The sequence below is a fragment of the Peromyscus eremicus genome, chromosome 12, assembly GCF_949786415.1.
Source record: "Peromyscus eremicus chromosome 12, PerEre_H2_v1, whole genome shotgun sequence".
Taxonomy (NCBI): domain Eukaryota; kingdom Metazoa; phylum Chordata; class Mammalia; order Rodentia; family Cricetidae; genus Peromyscus; species Peromyscus eremicus.
The window spans coordinates 55,996,955-56,024,732 of record NC_081428.1 but is presented as its reverse complement, the minus strand read 5'-3'; the positions used below and the strand labels follow the sequence as shown (position 1 = coordinate 56,024,732).

At 44.6% G+C, this 27,778-nt stretch overlaps 1 protein-coding gene across 1 annotated transcript; it reads right to left on the bottom strand.

Moving 5' to 3' along the window:
* Positions 1-819: 819 nt before the first annotated feature.
* Positions 820-25,924, bottom strand: Poglut1 (protein O-glucosyltransferase 1). Its single transcript, XM_059277328.1, has 11 exons — positions 25,797-25,924; positions 25,041-25,131; positions 23,539-23,682; positions 20,688-20,823; positions 17,738-17,859; positions 13,505-13,564; positions 9,896-9,995; positions 7,298-7,356; positions 5,105-5,272; positions 2,808-2,864; positions 820-1,996 (listed from the first exon to the last, which is right to left on the bottom strand). The coding sequence occupies exons 1-11, from the start codon at positions 25,879-25,881 to the stop codon at positions 1,840-1,842; spliced, it is 1,179 nt and encodes a 392-aa protein (XP_059133311.1). The 5' UTR covers positions 25,882-25,924; the 3' UTR covers positions 820-1,839.
* Positions 25,925-27,778: the final 1,854 nt, after the last annotated feature.

The following is a 27,778-nucleotide window of genomic DNA, read 5'->3' as shown; positions in this document are numbered from 1 at the left end:
TGCTTGGAACCACCACCTGATCCCACCCGATCCTCAGCCTGTGTGGCTGAATTCTGCTCATCAAACCCAATACCTTTTTCTGTTGTCAATTTTCTCTCGGGTCAGCAGTTCCTTTTGCCAGGTTCACCAAGTACAACTCTTAGAAAACATACTATATTTGGTTATATTGAAAACAACAGTAACCTTTTCCATAGTAGAGAGAATGAATTTTTTGAGGAGCAAATGATACGTTTGAGACTGAGCTAGTATGAATAATAACAAAATCTTCAGAAGTGTGAGCACACAAACTATTTTCAAAAGCATACACTTTACATGGTGTTACACGTCATTCTCATACCATCTACACTGAGGTACACAGGTAAGTATAAAATCTGAGCAACTTGTTTTTAAAACAAAGATACCCCTTGCTACTCGAGAGGGCAAGTGAGGATCTGTATTGATCCATTTCTTACAATGCATCTCATCCCCTCAGCCAGTAACTGAGCAATTTAAAAATAGAATTTAGTTAAGCCAAGTGAGTGTATCAATCCATCCCCTACTCACCCATCCCCCCAATAGTTCTTCAGTAATTATTCTGTGAGGCACTGTGCTGGATAATGGAGACATCAAGAGCAGTGAAACAGCATTCTCACCATCAATAAGCTTACAGAACAATGAAAGAAATAGCCAATAACCACAACGCAGTGTGATAGCACATAATACAGGCATGAGCAGATTGTAACAATAGTCCCTAACTGCCAAGAATGAGGTTCAGAAAGGTGATGTTGCAGCTGTAACTTGAAATAAACTGTCTGTACATCTTTCTCAGAAGGGGAATAAGGAAGTACTCCAATAATGATTTACACTAAAATATCCCCTATGGGAGTAAAAAAATGAAAACTGAATGCTCTATAAATTATCACTTTAAGATGTGTTCACATATGAAGATTATGGTCTCTGCAAATTGAGATGGTCCTGCTGCTACTAATTTAAGAACGCAAAATCAAAGGTGTGCAAAATGTGAGTTAGAGTTTATAAGGCAGGATCTCATGTAGCCAGGCTGTCCTTGAACTCTCATGTAGCTGAGGGTGGCCATGAACTCTTCCTGCCTCTACTTCAGAAGTGCTAGTATTACAGGGACATTGTTTTGTTTTGTTTTGTTTTAACCAAGGCTGCTTCCTAAATGTATTAAGAAATTTCTCTCTTTATCTCTCTCTTTTAGAGAGAGAATAAAAAGGACACGAAGGCACAAAATGGGCACTTGAAATCCACCTGCAAAAGTTACTCATGCAATTGAAGCAGTAGAGAAACCTCCTGAGTGCCGAAGAAGTTAGGCTCTACAAAAGAGAACTCCAACAGCGCCGCATGGCACAGCCACTACGTCCTTAGACGCTTCAGGAAATGATCATTGTGGGGCTTTTCAAACCCCAGAGGATTTCTACGTTAAAATAGAGCAACAGGCATCAAGCCTAGAATGACTTCAGAGTTGCAGATATGAACTGTACCAAAGGATGGATGGTCTGCTCCAAATAACAGGACAAAGGGCCTGGACCCAGTCAATTTCACAGTGATGATACATGTAGATGACCTGAGGCACAAGCTGTGATTGATCCTAAGAAAATGAAAGTTAGAATGTCGTTCCAAATCCTTATTTCATGATTTCAAAGAGCTGAGCTGTTTCATTTCTGTTCATTAAACACATTTTAGATCTTTCTCAAGAGTCCCTCCAGATATAACATGATAAGGAAAACTGGATGTTTAGTTTGACCAAAGGTGTTCAAAATACAGGTGTCACGCTCATGGTATTTCACCACAGAGCATCCCAGATCCACTGTCAGGATTCCGGTCCTCTGAGGACTACTACAGTTCAGTTTTCAAAAGTTTGGGAATGATCTGAAAATAATCTTTCCTTTTTGTTACATTATAGGACAGGAATTTGGAGTATTCAGTCAAGAGGTTCTCCCAGTAACAGGTGATGTCATCCATCTGCAAATGGTTTTTGATGAACTGGCTTCCCCTAGAGACAAGATTGACAAGAGTATTTTAAATCACAGGCTTTATTAACAACAACAAGCCCACATATGGTTACGCTACTTTATCATGAGCCTTATTCTGAGCATTTGATTTAACTCAACTGCACCTCACAACCAACCCTGTAACTGTCACATCCATATGCATGTATTCAGCAATAGTACTGAACGTTTGTTTCTAAAAACAAGCAATATTGCCAGCCAATATTCATTTTAACCACGTAAGTTTGTTGCTGTTGTTTTGTCTTGGTGTGGTTGGGAGTTTTGAGACTGCGCACTCTTTACTTCAGGCTGGCCTAGAATTCACTTCATAGGCCAGGCTGTCCTGGAACTCAAAGCAATTCTCTTGGCTCAGTCTCCCCATTGCTGGGATTACAGGTGTGAGTCACCATGCCTAGCTAAAAATATTTGTCTTAGTTCCTCCAAGACTGGAGAGACCCTGGGCCTGGAGAGAGGGTTCAGTGTTTAAGAGTGTACTGCTCTTGCTCATGACTGCCTGTAATTCCAGTGCTAGGGGGTCCTGTGCCTCTGACCTCCTGGGCACCAGCACTGACATGCATATACCCACACACAGGCAGACACAAATATACATACAATTTAAAAGTCAATGAATCCTTGAAAGACTGAAATCTATCTGTATAAACACGGAGCATTTGTGGATGTGTGCATTTGCCTCAGGACAGCTGTAACTCTGGATTCCCTTTGTAATGAAGCCGAGGCAAGGACATTATCATGTAACTATATTTGGAAAACTTCAGGACAGATGAGGACAAGAAAGGACAAACAAATAACGCTTACCTGTTAGCAATTTCCTGAGCAATATCATCATTTGCTTTTACAAACTGCAACAGCTCCCTAAAATGACAAGAACCACGACAATGTAGAAGCTGGGGAGATGGCCCAGCTGCTAACGTATTTGCCATGCAAGCACAGGAACCCGTGTTCCACACCAATACCCACAGAAGCAGCCAGGCATGATGGCTTGTGCTTCTAATTCCCATGTCAGTAAAGTAGAGACCGACGGATCCCTGGAGCTTGCCGGCCAGCCAGCCAATTCTAATAGGCAAGCACAAGGTCCCAGCAAGAGATTTTGTCACAAAGAGAACAAAATGTATGGCCCCTGTTGACCTCTGGCCTTCCTACACACATGCACCATACACAGACACACACAGACACACACAAAATCATAAGCTTTTAAAATATAGATCACACTCATTAATACCAAGTAAGAAAAGCAACAGATAAATCTGGAGATCTGTAGGTTGTAGATAATTTCTTTAAAGGAAAGATATCAGGGTGCCTAAAGAAATAAAGTAACAGCAAAGAAAAAAACTCTATATACAAAACCAGGAATCATGGGGTATGGTGTATGCGATGATCCCAGCACATGGGAGGCAGAAGCAGGAGCATCAGGAGTTCAAGACTGCCTCAACTATACAGCAAGTATGAAGAAAGCCCGAGTTACGCCGGGCAGTGGTGGCATACACCTTTAATCCCAGCACTCGGGAGGCAGAGCCAGGCCGACCTCTGTGAGTTCGAGGCCAGCCTGGTCTACAAAGCGAGTTCCAGGAAAGGTGCAAAGCTACACAGAGAAACCCTGTCTTGAATAACCAAAAAAAAAAAAGAAAGAAAGCCCGAGTTACATAAAATCATATCTCAAAAAAAAAAAAGCAAGTTAAAGTCAGATTGTTACCTGTCACCACCATCTATTATACTATGTTCCAGTATATAAACTTGGGATGTATTTTGGAAAACACAAAAATGTACAACAATAATCATAAAAAGTCAAGTATAAAAAATAATTTCTGGGACCAGAAAAATGGCTCAGCAGGTGGCAGCCTGACAAGCCAAGTCTACCCTGGAAACCCCTGTGAAAGGCTGGATGTGCTGGCAATCTGCTGTCATCTCAGCAGGGACAGGAGAGTCACAGGAAGCCTGGAGCGTGCAGCACAGCAACAGAAACGAGCGAGGTGGAGAGCAAACAGACTCCTGCAAGTTGTTTCTCTGACCACAACACACACGCAGTGGCATGTCATACGCTCCTTCACAAGTGTCCCCCAACACACACACGCACACAAAGACATAAATAAACATTGAAAATTTCCGATTTGTCTCCAAACTCTTGTTCTAGTCAGAGGACGGAACTTGGTTCACATTTCTGGCCCTTCTCCACATCTCTTCTCTTCTCTCTCTCTCTCTTCCCCTTCCTCCCTTCCTTCCAATATATTGTTTTAAAATTTTTTCATTTATTTTACATCCCAACTGCAGTTTCCCCTCCCTCCTCTCCTTCTGTCCCCGCCCCCCGTGTCTCCCTACTCCCTCCACCCCACTCCCGCTGTCACCCCCATCCACTCCTCCTCTGTTTCTGTTCAGAAAGGGACAGGCCTCCCATGGGTGTCAACAAAGCCTGACATATCAAGTTAAGGTAGGACTAAGCTCCTCCCTTTGCATTGAGGCTGGGCGAGGCAACCCAGTATGAGGACTAGGTTCCTGGAAGCCAGCCAAAGTGTTAGGGACAGGAACCGCTTCCACCACTAGGAGTACCACAAATAGACCAAGCTACACAACTGTCACACATGTGTAGAGGGCCTAGGTCAGTCCCATGCAGGCTCCCTAGCTGTCAGTCCAGAGTCTGTGAACTCCTATGAGTCCAGCTAAGTTGTTTCTGTGGGTCTCTTTGGGATGACCTTGACCCCCATGGCTCATAGAATCCTTCCTGCCTCTCTTCAACAGGATTTCCGGAGCTCTCTGCACACCTCTATCTCCTCCCATCATGAAAGACTATATTTGCCAGGGCTTCACTGAATAACAACATAATAAGGCCAAATCTATCTTCAGGTGTTGAAAGATCAAAGCTTTTCACATCATCTGCATGTTATGTTAGAAACAGCACTGTAAATTAAAGCACTTCAAGTTAAATGCCATGTATAACCTACCTAGATAATACATAACAGTATACAATGTGTACAGACCAAATATTCAATGTGGGAAAAAGCTTAAACTTGAAAATGAAATCATCCTGAGAAAATGCCTTAAGTGGCTGGACTGAAGAGGAAATGGTCATAAGAAACTTCAGTTGGAAGGTAAGTGCTTACTGGACATTGGAGAGGTCTGTTTTGACTGGGATGTAGTGAACCCATGGCTTTAGCTGTGGGTAGAAGAATTCTACCCACTCATCACCAACATGGAAGACCAGCGAACCGCACAAGAAGAGATGTTTGAACCGGAAACTTGCAGCTACACCTCGAAAATTAAACAGATACCTAAGAAAGAGAAGAAAGCACACTTCATTTTCTAGAGCTGCTGCCACAAAGGGGACCTTTCCCCTCCCCCCATCCCCTTCCCTCACCCCTGCCTCTGCTTTTATGTCCCCCCTTCCCTTCTGTAATGTTTTCCTTTTTTATTTTTTTAAGACAGAGTATGCTGGTTAGTTGACAACTTGACACCGCCTAGGGTCATTTGGGAAGGATGCTCAGTTGAGAAAATTCCTCTATCGGTTTACCTATAGGCAAGTCTGTAGGGGCATTTCCTTGACTAATGATTGACATGGGAAAGCCCACCTGCCTGGGGGATGTCCTGGGTTCTATAAGGAAGCAGGCCGAGCAGGCCATGGGGAACAAGTCAACAAGCAGCACTCCTCCATGGCCTCTGCTTCAGGACCTGGCTCCAGGTTCCTGCCTTGAGTTCCGGCCCTGAATGCCATGGATGATGAACTACAGGCTAAAAATCAAAATGAAGCCTTTCTCCCCAAGTAGTTTTTGGTCATGGTGTTTTATTACAGTAGTAGAAACCCTAACTATAACATGGTCTCACACTTTACCTTGGGCTGGCCACAGACTCACAGAAATCCTCCTGCCTCATCCCCCCAAGTGCTGAGACTCAGGCATTGAGCCACTATGCCCTATTATCAGCGTTCAAAAACACATCAGTATGTATCTGTGCAGTTTCCACAAATTCCTTGCTTTTCCTGGGTTGGAGCTGCAGGTTGTTCCAGGAATGTCAGGTAAACCAAAGAAATAATTTCTCCAGAGTTATATGGAGCCAGCAGCTGTGTGCTGGGTAGAAAACAGCCAGGATCAGAAAGAAATAATAGGCTGGTTTTGTTGTTTTGTTTTTATAGATTTCAGACCTATATGAAAAATATGTTCAATGATACACATTAAAAACAAAAAGTAACAAAGCTTGGCTGTAAAGATGGCTCAGCAGGTGCTCGCCACCAAGCCTGAGGTCCTGCATCCAATTTCCAGAGCCTGGAGGGTGGAAGGAGAGAACCGACCCCACTGAGTGGTATGACCTCCACATGTATGCAATGGCACACATGCACCCACACAAAATAAGTAAATGTAAAAAAATACATTCTGAAAAAGAGTAAAAAACTCTACAATGGGCATGTTGGGACATGCCTACAATCCCAGCATTTGAGAGGTAGAGACAGGAGGAGCAGGGGTTCAAGTGCATCCCAGCTACATATTGAGTCATATAGTAAGTCAGGCTCCCAAATCTCTGTTTCCTCTCGTGCAGTCCATCAGGTCAAAGACAGGCCTCTTCCTGGATATCTATCACCCTCTTCTTCCAAAGTACAGGGAGACAAGTCTAAGCTAATCAATCCTCGAAGAGATGCTCCCTGGAAAAAGCTCTCTAAGAAAAGGCTGTTTTAAGCCGGGCGGTGGTGGCACACGCCTTTAATCCCAGCAGACAGACGCAGGAGGATCTTTGTGAGTTCAAGGCCAGCCTGGTCTACAGAGCGAGATCCAGGAAAGGCGCAAAGCTACACAGAGAAACCCTGTCTCAAAAAACCAAAAAAGGGCTGTTTTCTTCTCAGCATTTCTCATATATGGAGCTGTCTGTTTCTAACAGAGGCGCTCCCCCTCCCAAGTCCCATCCCAACCCTCCTCCAAGCCTCAGTTTACCTGTTTAGCTAATTCTTAGTCCCAGAATTTCATTATGATGTTTGCCTGTTTGTTACAATGATCAGAATGAACCTGGGGCCTCTATTATGGTAAGTAAGCACATGCTCCAATACCAAGTTGTATTTGGAGCTCCTCGTTATAACATTTATTATTGTGACAAATATGTAATCTAACTACTGGAAGGAGTGTTGTGGAGAGAGGTAATCCTGACACTTTAATTAATGGTAATTAATTAAGGAACCATGCCTCACTCTTCTCCACAGTCCCTGCAGGCCTCAGTGAAAACCAACTAAATGAATGAACAAGATACTTCAGATGAAAGTCTCCAAAGTGAAGCATTTGGAAAGCAATACAGACATAAGTATCTGGAAGTCTTACTTGTACTTGCAGTGATCTATCAGATGAACATCCTTAGCAGCTGGCTTCCCCAAGGTATCCTGCAGGTGAAAAGGAATCGATCATTACTAGCAAGAGCACTTACTGGCAAGTGCACTGTTAAAACATTTCATAACCTCATTTCAGTATCATGAAAACAAAACAGGCCCCAGAGGCATTATCATATTTACTAGACCACCAAGGAGCCCAAGGTTTCAAGTCGGGACTTGCTCAGTGTCATGTGATCTTAATAGCAGCAATAGGGTCTGTCTGGTTTTAGACTCTGGACTCACCTGAAGTCATGCTATCTTCATTTGAACTAAGAGGTCATGGTGTACTGCCCACCTCCCTTTGTGTGAACTGCCCCCCACACACACACACACAGAAGGCCACATGGGCTGGCTTATGGGGCCCATGGTCGTAACTCACAGAGACATTCGTTGGGCCTATTATTTAAAAATAAATATTCAAACCACTGCTAACATTTCACTAGGTGGCATGACATTTCTCACAAAAGCCCAGATCCCTGGCGTGGCTTGGCAGCCCATACCAAGCCTGGGATCCCAGTGGGGGATTTGACCGTTGAAGTTCAAGTGAAGGTGGAGGCAGGAGGATCAGAAATTCAATGTCACCCTCAGTTACATCAAAAGCTTAAGGCCAGCTTAGGCTACTGAAGACCCTATCTCAAAGTCAATCAATCAATCATAAAAATCCAGATTTCTAAATTTTCTTGAAGGGAAATAGTAACAGTAACAATAATAAACATCTAGCAAACCAGGCTCCTATCCCATTTGGCAGCAGCCATCGGGAGCTGCTCCTTCCTATTTGCCTCGCTGCCCGCCTCCACGGGAGATGCTAACAACCTGCGTGCTGAATGAATGCGTTCTTTCGTTTCTTGGTTTCTGCTGTCCTTTTCCCATTTTGTTTTGTTTTGTTTTGTTTTGTAGAAAGGCTGCATAGCCCAGGCTAGGTTCAAAGTCACTAACTGAGGGTGCCCTTGAATTTCTGTGCATATCTGTGTTAAGGTTTCTTAAACTCATTTCTTCCTGTTTGACTAAAATGGTATAAGATAGGCTAAGAGTCGGGCTGGAGAGATGGCTCAGCGGTTAAAAGTACTTGCTGTTCTTGCAGAGGACCTGGGCTTGATTCCAAGTATCCTCATGACAATTTACAACAGTCCATAACTCCAGCACCCTCTTCAGCCTCTGGAGGCACCAGGCACACATACATAGACACAGGCAAAACACTCATACACATAAAATACAAATTTTCAATTCAAAACAAAATAGGCTAATGGTTGTAGCTCTAGTAGAGTGTTTGTCTAGCATTCCAAGGCAAAGATTCAATCCCCACTATGGCAAGAACAAAAATGTCCAAATAAAACCTATGCAAATAACACATCCATTTCAGGTATACGCTAGGTTGTTCTCCATGAAGGTTAACACTTTTTTTTCTCATATGCTGTATTAAAACTGCAAATGAGGAAATTAGGACTTTAAATTCTTACAGAAGGCAAGAAGTCAGAGTCAGGACCGATGGACCACAAAGCGAAAGGTCACAGTTTTCATATTTTAAGGAAATGAAGATTCCTGGAACTCTGGCCCCAGACACTTAGTCATTTAGCTCACTGTCTGAGCCCTCAGGTTTTACTCTATAGCCACTGAGCACCATTCATTTAACCCAGGGGTTGGTAAACTACAGCCACAGACCGACTCCAACCCATCGTGTGGGGGTATAGAACTCATGTACTGGATATTCTCACATTTTCAAGGGACTGGGGGAAAAAGGGAAAGAAATATATTTTTGATATGTAAAAATTATATGAAATGCAGGTATAGTGGCATAGGACTTCCATCTCAGCACTCAGGAAACAGAGAGAGGTAAGTGGATCTCTATGAGTTCAAGGCCAGCCTGGTTTACATAGTGAGTTCCAGAATCACCAGAACTAAAAGCAAAAACAAATAAACAAACAAACAAACAAACAAAGGAAAGATAGAAGACATGAAATTTGCGGGCTGCAGTACGCAAGCCTTTAATCCCAGCACTCGGGAGGCAGAGCCAGGAGGATCTCTGTGAGTTCGAGGCCAGCCTGGTCTACAGAGCGAGATCCAGAACAGGCACCAAAACTACATGGAGAAACTCTGTCTCAAAAAAAAAAAGCAAAAATAGATAGATAGATAGATAGATAGATAGATAGATAGATAGACAGACAGACAACATGAAATTCAAATTTCACATGAAATTCAAATTTTGGTGCCCATTAATAAAATAACTAGGAAATAGCCATGTTGTGAAAGCTGTCTGCTCCTTTCACCCTGTTACAGCAGAACATGCAGTAATGACCTGGGTGGACCCACACTTACTATCTGGCCTCTCTCAGAAGCTCATAACCCTCAACTCTTCAGTTATTGACACACTCAGCATAGTACTGAGTAAAGTCTGGAGAGCGAGCAGAAATTTACATATATGCTAATACTGGTGCACAGAACTGCTCCACGTTCATCTCCTCACTGAGAGGAAACCTAATCGGAAAGTCTAGCCAGCTGGCAATGTTCTTAGAGTCATCACTGCTCTGCTTCTATTCAGACGGTTGCTCATTACTTTCATAGATTTCCAGGCCTGGTTTTTGGTGTATTCTGCATCAACCAGTTTGGGATCTTTCCGAGACAGAAGAATGAGAGGATCTCTTTCGGGGCTTGTCCTACAGAGAAAATACAGAACATAAATCTATGTGGCCTACACCATAACGTTCCCAATCCCTAAAAGGTGAGCCGTACTGGCCAGTGTGGTGGCTGTTAGCACAGATAGGATAATTCACTGGGTCTGGTACAGTAAAGGAAGGGGATCCTGGGTAGGGCAGCATTTTGGTGGTTTAGGCTATTCCCACTTTACCCATCAAAGACGGGGAGTATTGAGTCTTTACTTTCATCCAGTTTTACTGTTTTGAAACAGGATCTCATGTAGCCCAGGCTACCCTCACACTTACTATATAGCCAAATGTGGCCTTGAATTCCTGATCCTTATTGGTAATCTCTCAGGCACTGGGATTGTAAGTGTGTGCCACCACATCTGGCCTACATCTGGTCTGTAAGAGTATGATTTTACAGGCTAGTTTTATGTCAACTTGTCGTAGGCTAGAGTCATCAGAGAGGAGGGAGCCTCAGTTGAGAAAATGCCTCTGTAAGATCTGGCTGTTGGGCATTTTCTTAGTGATTGATGGGGGAGGGCCCAGCCTATTGTGGGTGGTGCCACCCCTGGGCTGGTGGTCCTGGGTGTTATAAGAAAGCAGGCTGAGCAAGCCATGATGAACAAGCCAGTAAGCAGCCACCCTCTGTGGCCTCTGCATCAGTTCCTGCTTCCAGGTTCCTATCCTGTGTGAGTTCCTGCCCTCACGGCTTTGGATGATGAACTGTTATGGGGAACTGTGACTGAGATAAACCCTTTTCTCCGAGTTGCTTTTGGTCATGGTGTTTCATCACAGTAATAGTAACCGTAAGGCAATGATGTCCTGGTCACTACAGCTATATTTCGGGGAATGATTTTCCTTTTTGGAAAGTTCATCCAATACCTATCATCACTGCTTTTCACAGCTGTGTGGCTACATAATCACCACTCACCAAAATAGCTACATGGTCTTTGTTGTGTCTTATGATGGCTATTCTTGGCTGTCAACTTGACTGTAACTGGAATGAACTATAGTCCAGAAATGGAGGGCACACTTGTGATCCGGATCTGAGGCAAGAAGACAACAAGGCTTTGATCCAGATCTGGAGCCAGGAAGACACACCTTTAACTTGAGCCACACCTTCTGCGGCAAATCTATATAAGGACAACGGAAGAAGGAAGGGTTTGTTCTTTGCCTGCTTGCTCTTTCCTGTCAGCACATCCATTTCTTCTTTGGGATCCCAGGAGACCAGCGGAGACACCCAGCCTCGTGCGACTAAGCAGCTGCTAGGTTCTTGGACTTTTTACTCATAACTAGCCACTGTTGGACTGCAGTCATTGCAATAAATTCCCATAGGCATTCTATCTCTCTCCATATATATGAGAAGGAGAAAGTCATTTCATAATTTCTGTGACTCTAGAGAACCCTGACTAATACATGTATGCATTGTAAAGTCCAGTATAATATTTAAATGTGAAAACAAAGCTGGGCACAGTAGCATATGCCTTTAATCCCAGCATTCAGGAGGCAAAGGAGGAGCTTTGTGAGTTAGTTCAAGGGCAGTCTGAACTATATAGAGAGCTCCAGGCCAGTCAGGGCTACAAAGTGAGACCCCCATCTCAAAATATACACAAACAAAAAAAGGTAAGACCATAGTGATTACATGCTCATAATCCTAGCTACTTGGAAAGCACACAGGTCTCAAGTTCAAGGATAGTCTAGACTATATAGCAAGACTCTATCTCAAAGAAAAAAAAAGGTGAGAATCAGATAATTAGTAAGACAGTAAGTTATGGGTGTGGGGGTCCCAAAACAGCTTGAACACACAGCTGCCATGACAGGCTTAGAGGCCCAGACACAGCTTCTGGGATGGGCTTACTGGCAGACAACACCTAGACCCAGGAAAAGCCATAAGCTGACCCCACCCAGGGAGGGCCTACATCTAAGGGGAAGTACCTGACATCCCAAACATTCCAACCATTAGATAAGGTTAGATAAGATGGCCAGATGTCAATGTCACTGAGTCTAGCACACATCTATTTCTGTTTTACAGATACACCTAGACAAATGTCAGCCAATCAGGGCCCTAACCCTGGAAATCTCCTCACCCCAACGTTTGCTATGATAAAAACTCTACCCTGCCTAAGCTCAGGGCTCTCTGCTCTTACTGCTGCATTGGACAGATAAGAGAGAACAAGCTCGGAGCTTGAAAATAAAGGATCTTTGCTTTTACATTGGGATTCGGTCTCAGTGGTGGTCTTTTGGGGGTCCCCATGATCTGGGCATAACAATGGGTATTAGATCCAGTTGTACTCTGAAGTCCACTGTCCATGCCAGGAGGTGAGTAGAGGATGGGTGGTACCATAAAAACTGCAAACTCTCTTCCTTTTTCGGTCCATTTACCCATTTCACAGACACTGTCCTCGGCAGAACACAGACAGGGATTTCCATCTTCCTACCTGCTCTTCTTCTCTCTCCACTCCCCAGCCTCAGTCTGTGCCGTTAAACACTATTTAGCAGCCACATGGTCTGAGGACAAGGCAGTCAGGAGACCTGGTGATGATCCCTGCTGAGGTAAGCAGGAGAGACTGAGGCACAAGGACAAGCTACTTCTAGGAAACTGTAAACAAGAAGAGGACCATCCACTCTGCCCAGCAGCTGGCACTCTACAAATATTGACTGAGTAACTGTCTGGGGACTTGACTTCTTTGAATTTCAGTTGAATTGTGAGTAATTCAGCAAATATTTGATGTCCTATTTTGCTTTCCATGTGGTGATAACACCATGACTAAAAGCAACTTGGGGAGGAAAGGGTCTGATCAGCTTACATATCCTGATCAGTTGATCTTTGAGGGAATCAGGGAGCAACTCTCACAAAAGCAGGAACCATGGAGGAAAGCCACTTACTGACTTGTTTGCAGCCAGGGTCAAGTTCAGCTACTTTTCTCATACTTTCTAGGACCACATACCCAGGTGAGGCACTGCCCACCACGGGCTAGGCCCTCCCATATCAATCACCAATCAAGAAAATGACCCCACAGGCATGCCTACACACCAATCTGAAGGAGGTATTTCCTTCTCCCTGGTGACTCTAGTTTGGGTCAAGTTGACAAACACTAACCAGCACAGCTGAATTCTTCTCTAGTTTAAGATCCTGCCAGTCCATACTTTTGTTGTTATTGGTGATGGTGGCTGTTTTGAGACAGGGTCTCACAGTATAACCCTGGCTGGTCTGCAACTCACTATTCAGATCAGGACAGCCTGGAAACCACTCTGAGAATAAGGCTGACCTGGAACTTACAACCTGTGGACCAGGCTGGTCTGGAACCCAATACTGAAGATGAGGCAGGCCTGGAACTTGTAGCGGTCCTGCCTCTGCCCCTTGAGTGCCAGATTACAGATGTGTGCCATGGCCATCATTCCACATTCATTTCTTGGCTATCTTAGCTTTTCCTTTGAGCAACAGGATACATTATACCCTCAAGGTCACATAATTTTACCCACAGCTTGGAAAATGTTATTATAAGGTCAGAAAATATAATCACCTTGATCCTCGAAAATATGCTGTAGAATTTTTCTTTTCCCATGGCCACTGTGCTGCTGACCTGAAAATAGATTTTTGATTAGTTTTGGAGCTTTCCTCTAGATACATGTTTTAACCATTTCTGAAGATTAGTTCAGAACTTTGTACCTTTAAATAAACCCATTTAAGGCTACTAAAACAAGCCATGTGTGAAACCACAAACCCTTCTATTAGTGTTTCGGTGTTCTGAAGGGCTTGCCAGGAATAGCTACAAATCCACTAACCCACTAACATTAACTTACCAAAACAAAAGTGCACAGGGTCCAAATGGCATGCATAGGACCGTTCAGATGGCACAGTTCTACACTCTGAGTAAAAGAAGGCTATTAATAAAATTAGCTCGTGACAAGAAATGCAAAGGAACTGAGTGAAAGAGAATTCACTTCCCGGCTTCATGTTTTGGAAATAAATCAAGGATCACCAGATGTATGTACTCTGTTATCTGAAAGGACCCTGGGATTCGTAATGCTTCATGATGCTCTAAAACAGATAAAAGTCCCTGAAACTCAGGAGTTAGTAGATATTATCATGATCAGCCTTCCTTGCTGAAACTTATAGTTCAGGTCACTTTCAACTGCCCTTGCAGGAACAGCCCACCCCACCCCCAACAGGGAAGTCTATGTGTCTTCCTCTGTGAAGGGGAAGGCTGAATTGGAGTAGATGAGGGACAGTGGGGCTGTATTATAGAAACAGAAGAACACAGGATGCAAACTTTCTGAGGTCTAGGTAGATTTCAGATATATAGTGACATGCTTCCTCTTTTCACTCATCTAAGAGCAATGCTTGGTATTTCCAAGGCCCTCAGACCTCTACCCTCAGCTAAACTGGCCCACCCTTTAACCTTTTATTTTCCTTTCCTTTTACCAAAGGGCCATGCTGTGGGATGGTCTTTCTGTACGCTGTGACTATATGTTGCTCCCATTGGTTAATAAACAAAGCTGCTTTGGCCTGTAGTAAGGCAGGAAAAGAGCCAGGTGGGAAATCCAAGCAGAGAGACAGGGAGAAGAAGGGCGGAGTCAGAGCAGACACCATCCAGCTGCCCAAGGAACAAGATGCCAGCAGACCAGTAACACCACGGCCACGAGGCAAAATACAGATTAACAGAAATGGGTTACTTTAAGATGAAAGAGCCAGCTAGCAAGAAGTCTGAGCCATAGACCAATTTGTAATTAATATAAGCCTCTGTGTGTTTATTTGGGACTGAGCAGCTGTGGGACACAGGAAACCTTCTATAGGCCTACATGTAGCCCAGGCTGGTCTCACACTCTGATCCTTCATACAGATGAGTGCCACCACTGCCTGGTTTTCAGCGGTGCTGAGAAATACACCCGGGTCTCTGTGCATGCTGGAGAATCAGGCCAACTGAAAAACACCTCCAGTCCTATCTTTTCCCTTTATTTGGAGACAGGATCACACTGTGTATCCTAGGCTGGGACTTGCTGTGTAGCCCAGTAGCCCAGGCTGGTCTTGAACTTGCCAGAACGATTTCTTACTCCCCCGAAGAGTAAACACTATCCACTGATGGGAGGGTTTTGTCCTTTTGTATTTAGTGGGGAATGACACATTCACTGTTTCAGACTCTGTGGGAAAACAGAAAGCATTCCAAAAGCACCTGGAATCTCCCTGCCCACAGCCACGGACTGTGCAAGACTCCAGTGAAGGCAGGCTTGGGGCTGGAGAGAGGGCCCAACAGGTAAGAGTATGCACTGCTCTTGCAGGGTACTGAGTTCAGTTCCCAGTACCCACGGCCCACAGCTCGCAACTGTCTGTAACTCCAGCTCCAGAGATCCAACATCCTCTTCTGGCCTCTGAGGGCACTGCATTTGTGTGCACACCCCCCCCCACACACACACACATCATTTAAATGTAAGAAATAATTTTAAAAAGGATTTCTTTCCCACAGTGGTGGCACACATCTGTAAGCTCAGCACTTGGGAAATAAAAGCAGAAAGATAAAATACTTGAAGGTCATCTTCCACTGCCTGGGGAATCTGAGGTCAACCCAGGCTAAATGTCTCAAAAATAAATAAAATAAAAGGAACTGCTTCCTATTCGTTTCTCCACATAGCTGGGTCTTCCTTCCCTTTTCATAGTGCTGGATACTTAGGCTAGTACCTTGTACGTGCTAGGCAAGTGTTCTATCGCTGAGTCACATCTGTAGCCCTTACTGGCACTGGCTCTGTTTTCTTACCTACCCATGGGGCATATGGCTATATCTGGAAACATTTCTGAGGAACTGCTACTGGCATTTAGTGGGTAGAGGCAAGGGATGTTAAATATCCCAGAAGAACAGGACAGCTCCTTACCACAAAGAATTACTCAGTCCAAATATCAGTATTACCAAGCCTGAGCAAGCTTGCTTGATGTAACAGAAGGCAGGCCACGTCTATATAGCACTTCTGTGTTTTAATCAGTCCCCTTTGAATCTCTAGCCATACTTGTAAAGGTAACAGGTTCTGGGAACAAAGATGAATTAGATTATGCTTTCCTTGCCTCCTAGAGAAGGCCTATAATGACTGTGTTTCCAGAAGATCCTTAAGTAAGCACCAATAAGCAAGGTATGGTCATACATACCTGTAACCCAAGCATTCAGGAGACTGAAGCAGGAAAATGGCAAACTCAAGATGGGTTTGTTCTACATAGCAAGACTACATGGGCAGGCATCATTAGAGTAACACCAATACTGTATAAAATCATGAATGTAAAATACAGCTGGTTTAGGAAGTGTAGGTGACCAGACCTTGACAAGTCTGGTAGGATGGCATCAGTAGGCCCAGGCATGTCTCAGTCATGAACAAGAAGGATTCTGAAATACACTTGTCCTTGATATACTTAAGGATCCACTACAACCCATCATTAGTACCAATTATCAAGCACATTCCAAGTAATTTTTAAAAGCCTACCTACAATGCTGGTATTTGGGAGGGTAACACCCCAGTATCCAAGAGGATCAGGGGTTTGAGCCCGGCCTGAGTTGCGTGTTCAAGGACAGCCTAGGTTACAAAGTGAGACTGTTTCAACAAATTATCTACCCTTCCTTACAATAAGATCACTGAATTTACTTTCTCCTATTATGATAATGATACACAGTGGAGTATGGTGGCTCAGGCCTGTAATCCCAGCACTTGAGAGAGTGAAACAGGATTGCTTGAGTTTGAGGCTGGGCAGTCTATAACAAGTTCCAGGCCAGGCTGGGGTACCAGGTGAGACCCTGTGTTAGAGAATATTTAAAATATGAAACATTTAAAGAAAATGGTGCTGGAGAGATGGCTCAGTGGTTAGGAGTATGTGGTGCTCTTGCAGAGGATCTGGGTTCAGTTCCCAGTACTCACGTGGCAGTTCACTGTCTCTAACTCTTAGTTCCAGAGGATCTGATGCCCTCTTCTAACTAGGGGGCCCTAGGCATGCATGTCGGACACATACAAACATGTAGGGAAACACTCAAACAAATAAAATACAAAATGATCTTTACAAAGCTTAGAGACTCTTATAACCCTTCCCTTGGAGGCACTGCTGACAATTTAGGAAGGAGCCTTCTGCCCTTTTGGACAGGGATTTTCAAATTTTGAGACAGGGTCTTATGATTTCCAGGCTATTATCAAACTCCCTACATAGATGAGGTTGGCCTTGAACTTGTGATCCTCCTACATCCACCTCTCTACTACTGGGATTACAGGCATAAGCCACCATGACCAGTTTATGCAGTGCTGGGGGTCGAACCCTGGGCTTCACAACCTGCTAGGCAAGTGTCAACTAAGCTCTACCCTTGGGCCCAACACAAAACTGCTCATATTATATAACAGTCCCTGACTTTTATGTTGTTTGTGTATGTGTGTACACATTTATGTGCAGACACCTGTGTGAGTATATAGCAGGGTCAGAAGAAGACATTAGACAGGTCTTTCACTGACAGGTCTCTCACCATTTTTGCTAGGCTAGCTGGCCAGTGAGCTCCCAGGATCCACCTGTCTCTGGCCCCAAGAGCACTGGGGGTTACAGGTACATATAGCCATGCCTGGATTTTATGTGGATCTCCATATCCAAGCTCATATCCTTAGGTTGCACAGCTAAAACTCTTACCTACTGAGCCATCTCCCCAGCCCAGGCAGAAATCTTACATTATTGACTATATTCTACTTCTTACTTCAAGAAAACTCACAGAGAGGGAAAAACAAAACCTTCCCAAAGGACCTACCTTACCAGATCTTCTCTGAAGAGGTCCCACCGTCCAAGACCTGTAGGATAAAGTGGCCACACAGCAGGTCCCCCTTCCCAAAATGTCCATGCAGGATACATGATATCATGGTACTCCGATGTCTTTGACAGAAACAGAAAGGCATCCTGAGTAAGTTTTGGAGGAGAATGAGAAGCAGCCAGCTGCATTCATTATATACAGTTGCAACAAAGGCCTTCATGGTGCCAGGGAAATACTGTATTTGTCTGCAAGGTCTAAGTCCTAGACATTAGATGTGGGAATATGGCTCCGAAAAGAGAACTTACCTAGCACAAATGAGGCCCTGAGTACAATATGCAGCACCACAAAACATCACCTCTTATGCCTAGACTGCAGACATTATAAAGGCAAGAATTACCAGACGTAAAAAGTAATAGATTCAGCTGGGCGGTGGTGGTGCACGCCTTTAATCCCAGCACTCAGGAGGCAAAGGCAGGTTCGAGGCCAGACTGGTCTACATAGTGAGTTCTAGGACAGCCAGTGCTACTCAGTAAAACCTTGTCTTGGAAAAAAAAAAAAAAAAGTAACAGACCATCCGAATCCCAAATTTTTAATCATATTAAAGGTCAAGATTTTCAGTTCCTCAAAATTCTGGAGGGTTTTTTTTTTTGAGGGAGTAGGGATAATATTCCGAATTATGAATAATCAGTTCTGTCAAAACTTAACTGCTGTTACATCCTGGTGTTTCCCCTGCTTTACCAGTTTTGAGTTATTTCCCAGGGGTTATTTTGAGAGTAAGAATCAGGAAATGGCACTGATCACAGTAGTCTGAATGCTGACTCTTCCTCTTCACCACAGAGTGCTCCGATGTATGCATGCCTCGATCTCCTGGTAATGGGGAAAACGATATCCCTAAGTCTACCTACAGGTCTACGTTCCACACAAAATGACTTACAATAGTTTAAAAGGACAGTGTCTGATGACTACTTAGTACGCACGATCTAGCGTCACCTAACACTGTGGAGGTCACTGTTGAGCTCACACTGGCTGCTTATTGACCAGAAAGACCAGAGGCAGAACAGGAGAAGGCAGGTGTCATCTGGCCACGCACATCTTGGTGGGAGGGGTGGTTTGCTGTTGCTGCTGCTAATGCTGCTGTTGTTGTTAGCTAGGAATTTGCTGTGTAACTCTGGCTGGCCTGGAACTTCCTACATAGACCAGGCTGGCCTCAAATGCAGTGATCTTTCCATTTCCTTGGTGCTGGGATAAGCCAGTGCTTACAGGCATAAGCCATCCAAGTCCAGCTCACATATTTTTGGGTAAAAGTTTGAAACCCTCCGTTCCCCCCTTATGGCTACCTCTATCACGTGGCCACTTACAAAGCCTTACTCCACTGTTTCTTCATTGCAACTACATACGTAAGGTGCTGTCTGACCCCTCTCCAACACTTAGAGAACACCCCGTGACTCTTCAAGCTTCTCCAACAAAGAAAGCAGTTGTTCAACAGGAACTTCCCAGTTAACCAAAGCTGACAGACTACAGTGAGCGACTGGGAAAAATAGGAGGGAAGTAAGGACAAAAAAAAAACAACAACAAAGGCAGTAAAGTCACGGTCACATTGGGACCAGGCACTTTCGAGGAGGCAGCACAAACCACTTACAACACAGGCAGTAAGTCTAGAGAGGAAGTCCACCTTGATGAAGAAAGAGCGGGGACGGCTGGGGGATGGCTCAGAAGGTAAAGCGTTTGTCTTGCAAGCACGAAGACCTGCGTTCCAGTCCCCGAGGCCACAAAAAGCTGGGCACCGTGGCACACAGTAGACCCCTGCCTGGGGCTTGCTGCCCTGCCAGGTAGCCCAGTCAGTAAGCTCAAGGCCAATGAGAGGTCCTGACTCAAAAACATGGTAGACGGCTTCTGCAGAATTTACCCACGGTTGACCTCTGGCCTCTGTGTACACACACATACAACCCTGGGCAACTGTCCCCTCACGAAAACAAAAAAGGAAAAAAAAAAAAGTAAGAAAAAATTAAGAATACTGCTTTGGTTTGGGGAATGGTGGCACACGCCTTTAATCTCAGCACTCAGGAGGCAGAGGCAGGGGGATCGCTGTGAGTTCGAGGCCAGCCTGGTCTACAGAGTGAGATTCAGGACAACTAGGGCTGTTACACAGAGAACCCTGTCTCGAAAAACCAAATAAAGAAAAAAAGAATATTGCTTTGAAGAAACCAAAACAGAACACCTGCTCCTTTTCCCAAAGATTTATGGGCCAACCTAAGCCTATCATCTGTCACTCGGAATGTCTCCCCACTCGCACTCGGAATGCCTCATACCTGGTTTCTACAGAAGGTACTCCTTGCCAATACACCATCTGCATGAACCTGAGTACAGACAAGCTGCTTATTGTCCCAAATTCTCCAAGTCCATAGGTGTTACCCAATTACTTCTGTCCTCCCTAACAGAACCCAAACTCCCTCTTACTGAACTTCTTGGTTACCCTAGGCCTATCTGTACAATGCACTGTTTAAGCATAAACCATGTGGAGTTACCCAGCACCTTCAGTGTTCAATTTCAGCTATGCGGGATGCCTGGGATACAGACAGAGATAGGGCAGATGGTACTCAGCTCTACAGCTACTACATACATTATAGAAATGCAAGAAATATTTCTCAAATGAAAGCATTCCCTAACTAAGCCTATGAGTTTCCCTGGACTCCCCTGTGAATGTGGTAGGCTCTTAAGGCACCCTTCTCCCTAGCCCTAGACATTAGATGTAGGCAATCTTACATTACATATGGGTCTTCACGTCTAGTTCTTCAGTCTTACGGTTCAGTGATTGTGAATTAACACCGAACAAGTTCATTCCTGAATCTCCAGCCTCACCCTCACCAATACCCATCAAATTGCTAGAGGAGATCTCTTGCTTATACCGGAGGCTCACCCTCTGCCCCCCTGTGGCCCTTCCTGTGCTCACCTTACTGAAGGAGAAGACAGGGATGGTAGGCTCCATCCACTTAGGAACCTGAGGATAGTCCCGTACATTGATTACCATTTCCATGTCTGGGAGGCGCCGAATCACTTCCAAAATAAAGTGTTCGACACCACTACACCTGTCAACCAGACCAAAAAAAAACACAAAATCATCAGAGCAGTGCCTGCAGGCTGTGTGACAAGGAGGATCCTAACGTTAAAGTGAGAGAAGCCAGTGGCCAGATCACAGTCCCCTGAAAGCAATGCCTCTACAGGGACGATGGCACTTTAGACAAGGGACGGTCTTCGTTCTTAGCTAAGTTGCTCCCATAATCCTAACTTGGAAGAGAATACCATTTCTACTCATATCACTTCTCTAATCATTACCGGGTCTTTCTTCCCATGACACGAAATAGTTTAATTAGTAGAGAAGATGCAAATTGTAATATGGAAACTGGGAGGCCTTATTTTCTCACTGTGTTCCTTGGCCTTCCTTCACACACAAAGACACTGCTATAGCTTGGATCTGGAATGTCTGGTCCTCAGCTTTGCCTAACTGGGAGGTGATGGTAAACAGTTAAGGGAGAGGGTAGTCTTAGATCACAGAAGGCACGACCTCCAAGGAGACCATGAGCTGCTGCATTCCCACCCCCCTACCCCCCACCCCGTCTCCTCACGTTCCAAAGGGACAGAGGTAAGCAGGTTTCTCTACCTTGTACTACCCCCCATGCTGCAGGACATAACCACAGACCCAAAAGCAAGAGAGCCGACTGACCACAGACTGAACGTTCTGAGACCATGAGCCGAAATGACCCTTTCTTCTATACCTACTTGTCTCAGGTGTTTTGTTACAGTACCAGAAAGCTAACTAAGATACTGTTGTAGTCGGGGTTTTCCCTGCTGCGAAGAGGCACCATGACCACGGCAACTCTTATAAAACATTTCACTGGGGTGGCTCGCCTACAGTTTCAGAGGTTCAGTCCTTTAATATCATGACAGGGAGTGGCATGCAGGCAGATGTGGTGCTGGCTACATCTTGATCAGAAGGCAGCAGGAAGTTGACTGACTCACTAGACAGTATTCCCAGCACAGGAAACCTCAAAGCCTATCCCCACAGTGACACACTTCCTCCAACAAGGCCTACCCACTCCAACAAAACCACATGTCCTAACAGTGCCTATGAGACTGTGGGGGCCAATTACTTTCAAACTACCACAGGTACCATTTTTCTTTCTACCATGATTAGGTCTTGAGAAAGGAAAACCTTTCATACCTTCAACCTAAAGACAGGTCATTATTGAAATTAGTTTTGCAAGACAGAAACAGCATTGACACCATCGTGAGGACTAAAACAAGACTTTCTGACCAGACTCCCTGAGAAGCCTCAGAGAATTTGTTTATTTGAAAGAAAGGGAAAATGTTTGGCTTGTGTCTGCCCTATCCTCTGAGGTCCTACCCAGCACCACTCTAGGATCTCACAGACCTAGCATCTGACAGACTGATTTGAATTTTCTGGCAACACGGCTGGCCGGGAATTTACCATGTTGACCATCTGGCCTCAAACTTTTGGCCTCAAACTTCCTTCCTCTGCCTCCCAAGACCCAAGATTTCAGCCTCTATGCCAGGCTAAAACAGTTTACGCACAAGGATATAACTACCAAATAAATATTATTTTTAGTAAGTATTATTTACTTATTTTTATAAATAGTATTTATTTATTATTAAAATTATAATTATTAAATATTATCTATAGATATTATATATATTTTTACATACAAAGAGATAACTACCAAATAAAATCAATGGTTCATAAATGTAATATGCTTAACTGTATTAGTAATAAGAAAGTCTCAATAAAAGTAGACAACTTTTAACAATCTGACAAAAATTATAAAAGTCTAATACACAGCATTGTATTAGAGGGTATGAGGTTTACTTAAGAGCATGTGAGCCAGACGTGGTGGCACACATCTCTAATCCTAGCACTATAGAGGGCAGAAACAGGCAGAACTCTGAGTTCAAGGCCAGCCTGGTCTATGTAGTAAATTCCAGGCCAACCAGCGCTATATAATGAAACACAGTGTCAAATAAATTAGTAAATTAATTAATAAAAATATATTTAAGAAAGCATGGGAAACAAAAACAAAACACATTACTTAGCCTACCTATTCTGGGAATTCAGTCTATATGTGTACATGTCCATGGCCAGTGTGCTCAAAGGTATATGCATAAGAATGCTCATAGTAGCAATGCTTGTATTAGCCAAATTTTGTAGGGGTGTTGTAAGGAGTAACTTAAATATTCACTGATAGAGGACTAAATGAAGAAATCCATACAATGAGTTATTACTATGTAACCACATAGCTGGCCCACAACATACATTCATAAATCCCTCCACTTCATTTCCTCCTATAGCCCACATTACCCTATCAGGTTTCATTAGCTTGTGGAACCAGGCCAAAAAAAAAAAAAAAGCCATCATAATTAATGATGTATACTAGGCTTACATAAAACAGCTGGTAAGTTGGGCGGTGGTGGTGCACACCTTTAATCCCAGCACTCAGGAGGCAGAGTCAGGCAGATCTCTGTGAGTTCAAGGCCAGCCTGGTCTACAGAGCGAGATCCAGGACAGGCACCAAAACTACACAGAGAAACCCTGTCTTGAAAAACAAAAACAAAACGAAAAAATAGCTGGTAAAATAAAATTATAATAAAATCCTAGGCAAGGTGAGTGGTGAGTTTATCCTGAAACACAAGGAAAAGATTCACTTGCTAATCCTCTAAGTCGGCATCTAGGAGCACTATGAAGTCAGCCTATATATGGAGTACCATTAGAAGACTGCAGAAGATCTTACCTGGAGGGAAACATGCAGTCATCTTCCCGGTATAATCTCTTCTTAATGATCTGGTAATGGGTTCCTAGCTTCCGTCTGACTACCTCGGCCATCATCTTCCTGGAGATCCCACCTCGGAAAGGAGTGAGGTCCTCTTCTATGACGCTGTGAAAGAACAGAGATCATCGAGGAGAACAGGCCAAGAGACTGGGGCCGCTCCAGCTACTCCCAAGTACATTTTGTTCAGAAAATACACTAGGTACGTTTAGAGAATCCACTAAGCAGAAAGGAAAGCAGTGGATGGGAATGAGCAGCTCTTCTACAAAAGCACCATGGGTAACTAAACACACACACACACACACACACACACACACACACACACACACATGCACGCACGCACACACGCACACACATCAAACTCAGAACCTGGGGAAGGTGGTTCATTGGGTAACAGGGCTTGCACAAAGACCTGAGCTCACATCCCCAGTGCCAGAGTACATAGCCATAACCCCAGGGAAGAGAGCAGATCTCTGGAGGCTTGTTGGCCACCAATCCAGCTCCAGGTTCAGTGAGAGACCTAGTCTTAACAGACTGAGGCAGAGTTGACACCTGAAAGAAACACACCCAAACGTACACAACACACACAATCAAACGTGCTGAGGACATAGTGCCGTTGTAGAGTGCTTGCTTAGCATGGGCAAGGCCCTGGGTTTGATCTCCAGCACCACACACAGCAAAGCCACGGGAAGAGCAAGTAAATGTTTCTTCTTCCTCCCCTCATCAGGCCTGCCCCTTCCTTAGATGACCTGTATTCCTCCTTCCTATTCATGGCAAACCCACGTCCTTAGCCCCTGCCATCTCACAGATGTTCTACTTTTCTATATTATAAAGGTGAGGTTCATGCTCCCTAGCATAAACTGCAGTAACCAGGAAATAAATTACTTTACATCTCTTTTCAAGTTCAGCACAAAGTAGGTGTCAAGAAACATCATTAGCATCAGGTGGATTTCTGAGGACATGAAGAACTATGACTTCTGTTGATCTGATGAGGAACTTTCAGAGGAGCTACATGGCTTGCCATATGGGGTGGTCAGTGGGAGAACTCCTCAGGCCTGCTTTCAATGTACTTGTCTTTCTACCATACTAAACCCAGCCCAAACCTGCATACCTTAAAGATAAAAACCAAGAGGAAATACTGATTAGATGATAAATATGCTCGTTCCTTCAACATGCAATTGTGGACTGCCAGCACCACAGACAAGAAGACAAACTCTGTCCCTTAAGAGGCTTTCAGTCTGTGGCAGAAACAGAAAAGCACGTGTGCTAAATCCCATAGAGAGTAGAGACCATGTGGAGAATATCAAGCCTCTCCCATCCCAGGGCCTTCTCATATAGCAGAAATACCCCTTCTGCTCTCGAGACATGCTTAGATCACTGTTAACTGCCATCAAGATCTCTCAAGGGACTTTGGAAAGGTCCTTATGACAAGAATCCAGCTCTCAGGGACACATCAAGGAACTCACCCGTGATAGCAGCTGCAGTTTTGACTTGAACAGGGTTCATAATTCTCCAAAGCCCTGTTAATTTGGTCAATAAATACTTTCCATTTTGAGCCTTCAAAAAGTGAAGGAAACAAGAGTTAACAAAATACCCTTGGCATTCCTATTTGCAAGCAGCAGGCAGAAGCAACAGAAGACCAACACTTGCAGAAATCCCCTTCCTTTCCCAGTAGTGGAAACGAAATGCCAAGAAGGATTCTTTGTGTAACTTGTCGGGGCTTGAGTCAAGTCTGCTCCTCTACCTGGGCCATCGGGTATCTAAGAAATTGGAAAAGTCACAAGCTTAATGTCCGGCCTTAAACGGCTTATGGATACAGTGGACTTCGACATGGATTCTCACCTAATCAAACTGAGCCCCATCAAGAGAACCCAGTGCCAAGTCTTGGACATAACCCTCCCTCATCTCTTCTGTCATTACAGCTAGAAGTCTCCCTCTCTCCTAAGCGTGTGCTAGGGAGGCACGGAACAGTTTTCTGTGATTAAACAGGGGACATCCCTCTCTCCCTACCACCCCCAGTTCCTGAAGATGGGTTACTGTCCAGGGGCCAGGGCTAGAAGCAGAGGCCCAGACACCTCTGCTCGCCCCCGCCCGCTGCCGGCCGCCCGGCTCGCGCTGCAGCCACACAGCATCCTCCGCGCGCCGGGGACCGGAGCGAGCGCCTCGGGGAGCCGAGCGCACCCGGAGCCGCTGCTGCAGACTCGGCCCTGCCCGGAGCCCACCTGACTCCTTCTGGCGGCCCTGCACCGGGAACAGCAGCAGTAACAGCATCCATGGCCCAAGCCGACAGCCCGCCCGCCGCTCCATCACCCGCAGACCACTGCGGATTCCGGCCCGCACGCCGGCGGAAGCGCCGCCCCGCACAAGGATGGCCGCGGACGCCGAGGCACGTGGGAACTGCCCGGCACAAAGATGGCTACCCAGAACCTCTCCCCCCCCCCCCACCCCCCCCCGCAGGAACCGGCCTTGCGAAATGAGGCACCTGGAAGCTAGTTAGGATAGCACCCTTAACAATGGTCATTCTTTCCGATCTGTGACAAACTGAAGGTCAGAGGTAGCTTCTTGTTACAGCTACACACAGTGTAAGCTAGGTCATCCCAGAACACCAAATTGCTTATTTATTGGGCATATGATTGGATGCATACTGTTAGGCCACCAAGGGTTTCAAATAGGTTAGCACAGGTCACTTTGTAATAGGAATTTATAGCAATTATAACACCAATCTGCTGTGGTAAACAAGATTTATAGTAAGCCCTCGTCTTGTAATGAGGCCTGTGGTCGGCTCTAAAAGACCATACCAAACCAGAATATCAATAAGCAAATTGAATATATTTTTAAAGTTATATATTTTATCATTAAGGTTTTTTGTTTGTTTGTTTTCTTGAGACAGAGTGTTACTATATAGCTCAGGCTGGTCTCTAACTAATGATCCTCTTGCCTCAGCTTTCAAAGTTTGTAGGTACATGCCACCAGACCTTGCCAAATGCAGACCTGAACTTCAAATGGGTTTGTGCTTTTATAAACAAACAACAAACCGTGAGACTCACAGCAACTGATCAAAGAAGTATCACAATGGAGGCATGGCTCAGCGGCCAAGAGCACACACTGCTCTTACAGAGGGCTTGAGTTGAATTTTCAAAACCAATGTCCCATGACTCACAACTGCCTGTAATTCCCCAGTTTCAAGGGGATCTAGCCTCTGGCCTCCGGCCCCAGAGGGCACCTGCACTCTAGTATACATAGCCACACACAGACATATATGTTTAATAAATAATAAAATAATAAATAATAAATAATAAAAATAAATCTCTTTTTAAAAAAGAAAAGGCCAATGCAACCTGGGCAAGTATGATTTTTTAAAAACGGTCCCCTTTTTAACATCCTAAGGAGAGTAAGTTTCATTTCTGGTTGTTGTTTTTTGAAACTGCATATAGTGTAACCTCCACTTGGGCATGTAGCCAAAGGTGTCCTTGAATTCGGAGGTGATGGTGCACACCTTTAATCCCAGCACTCAGAAGGCAGAGGCAGATGGATCTCTGGGTTTGAGGCCAGCCTGGTCTATATAGTGAGTTCCAGGATAGCCGGTGCTACATAGAGAAACCCTGTCTCAGCTCTTTAATGTACCTGAGTTTCCCCAAGGTGTTTTTTGAGGGAATGATTGTCCTGTCTGTCTTAATTACTTTTCTATTGCTGTGCTAAAATACCATGGCCAAGGTAACTCATAGAAGGAACAGTTTATTGAGACATACAGTTTCAGAGGGTGAGTCTATGACTATCATGGCAGGGAGCATGGCAGCAGGCAGGCAGTGATGATGCTAGAACAGTAGCTGAGAGATCACATCTTTTCTTTTTGGTTTTTTGAGACAGGGTTTCTTTATGTAACAGCCCTGGCTGTCCTGAAACTCACTCTATAGACCAGGCTGGCCTCGAACTCACAGAGATCCTTCTGCCTCTGCCTCCCAAGTGCTGGGATTAAAGATGTACGCCACCACCCCTCAGCTCGAGAGATCACATCTTGAGGCACAAGCACAAGGCAGAGAGAAAGCTAAGTAGGAATGGCATGGGTTTTTGAAACTTCAAAGCCCATCCCCAGTGACACACCTTCTCCAACAAGGCCACACCTCCTAATCCTTCCCAAACAGTTCCACCAACTGGGGACCAAGTATTTAAATGTAAGAGCCTATGGGGACCATTCTCATTCAAA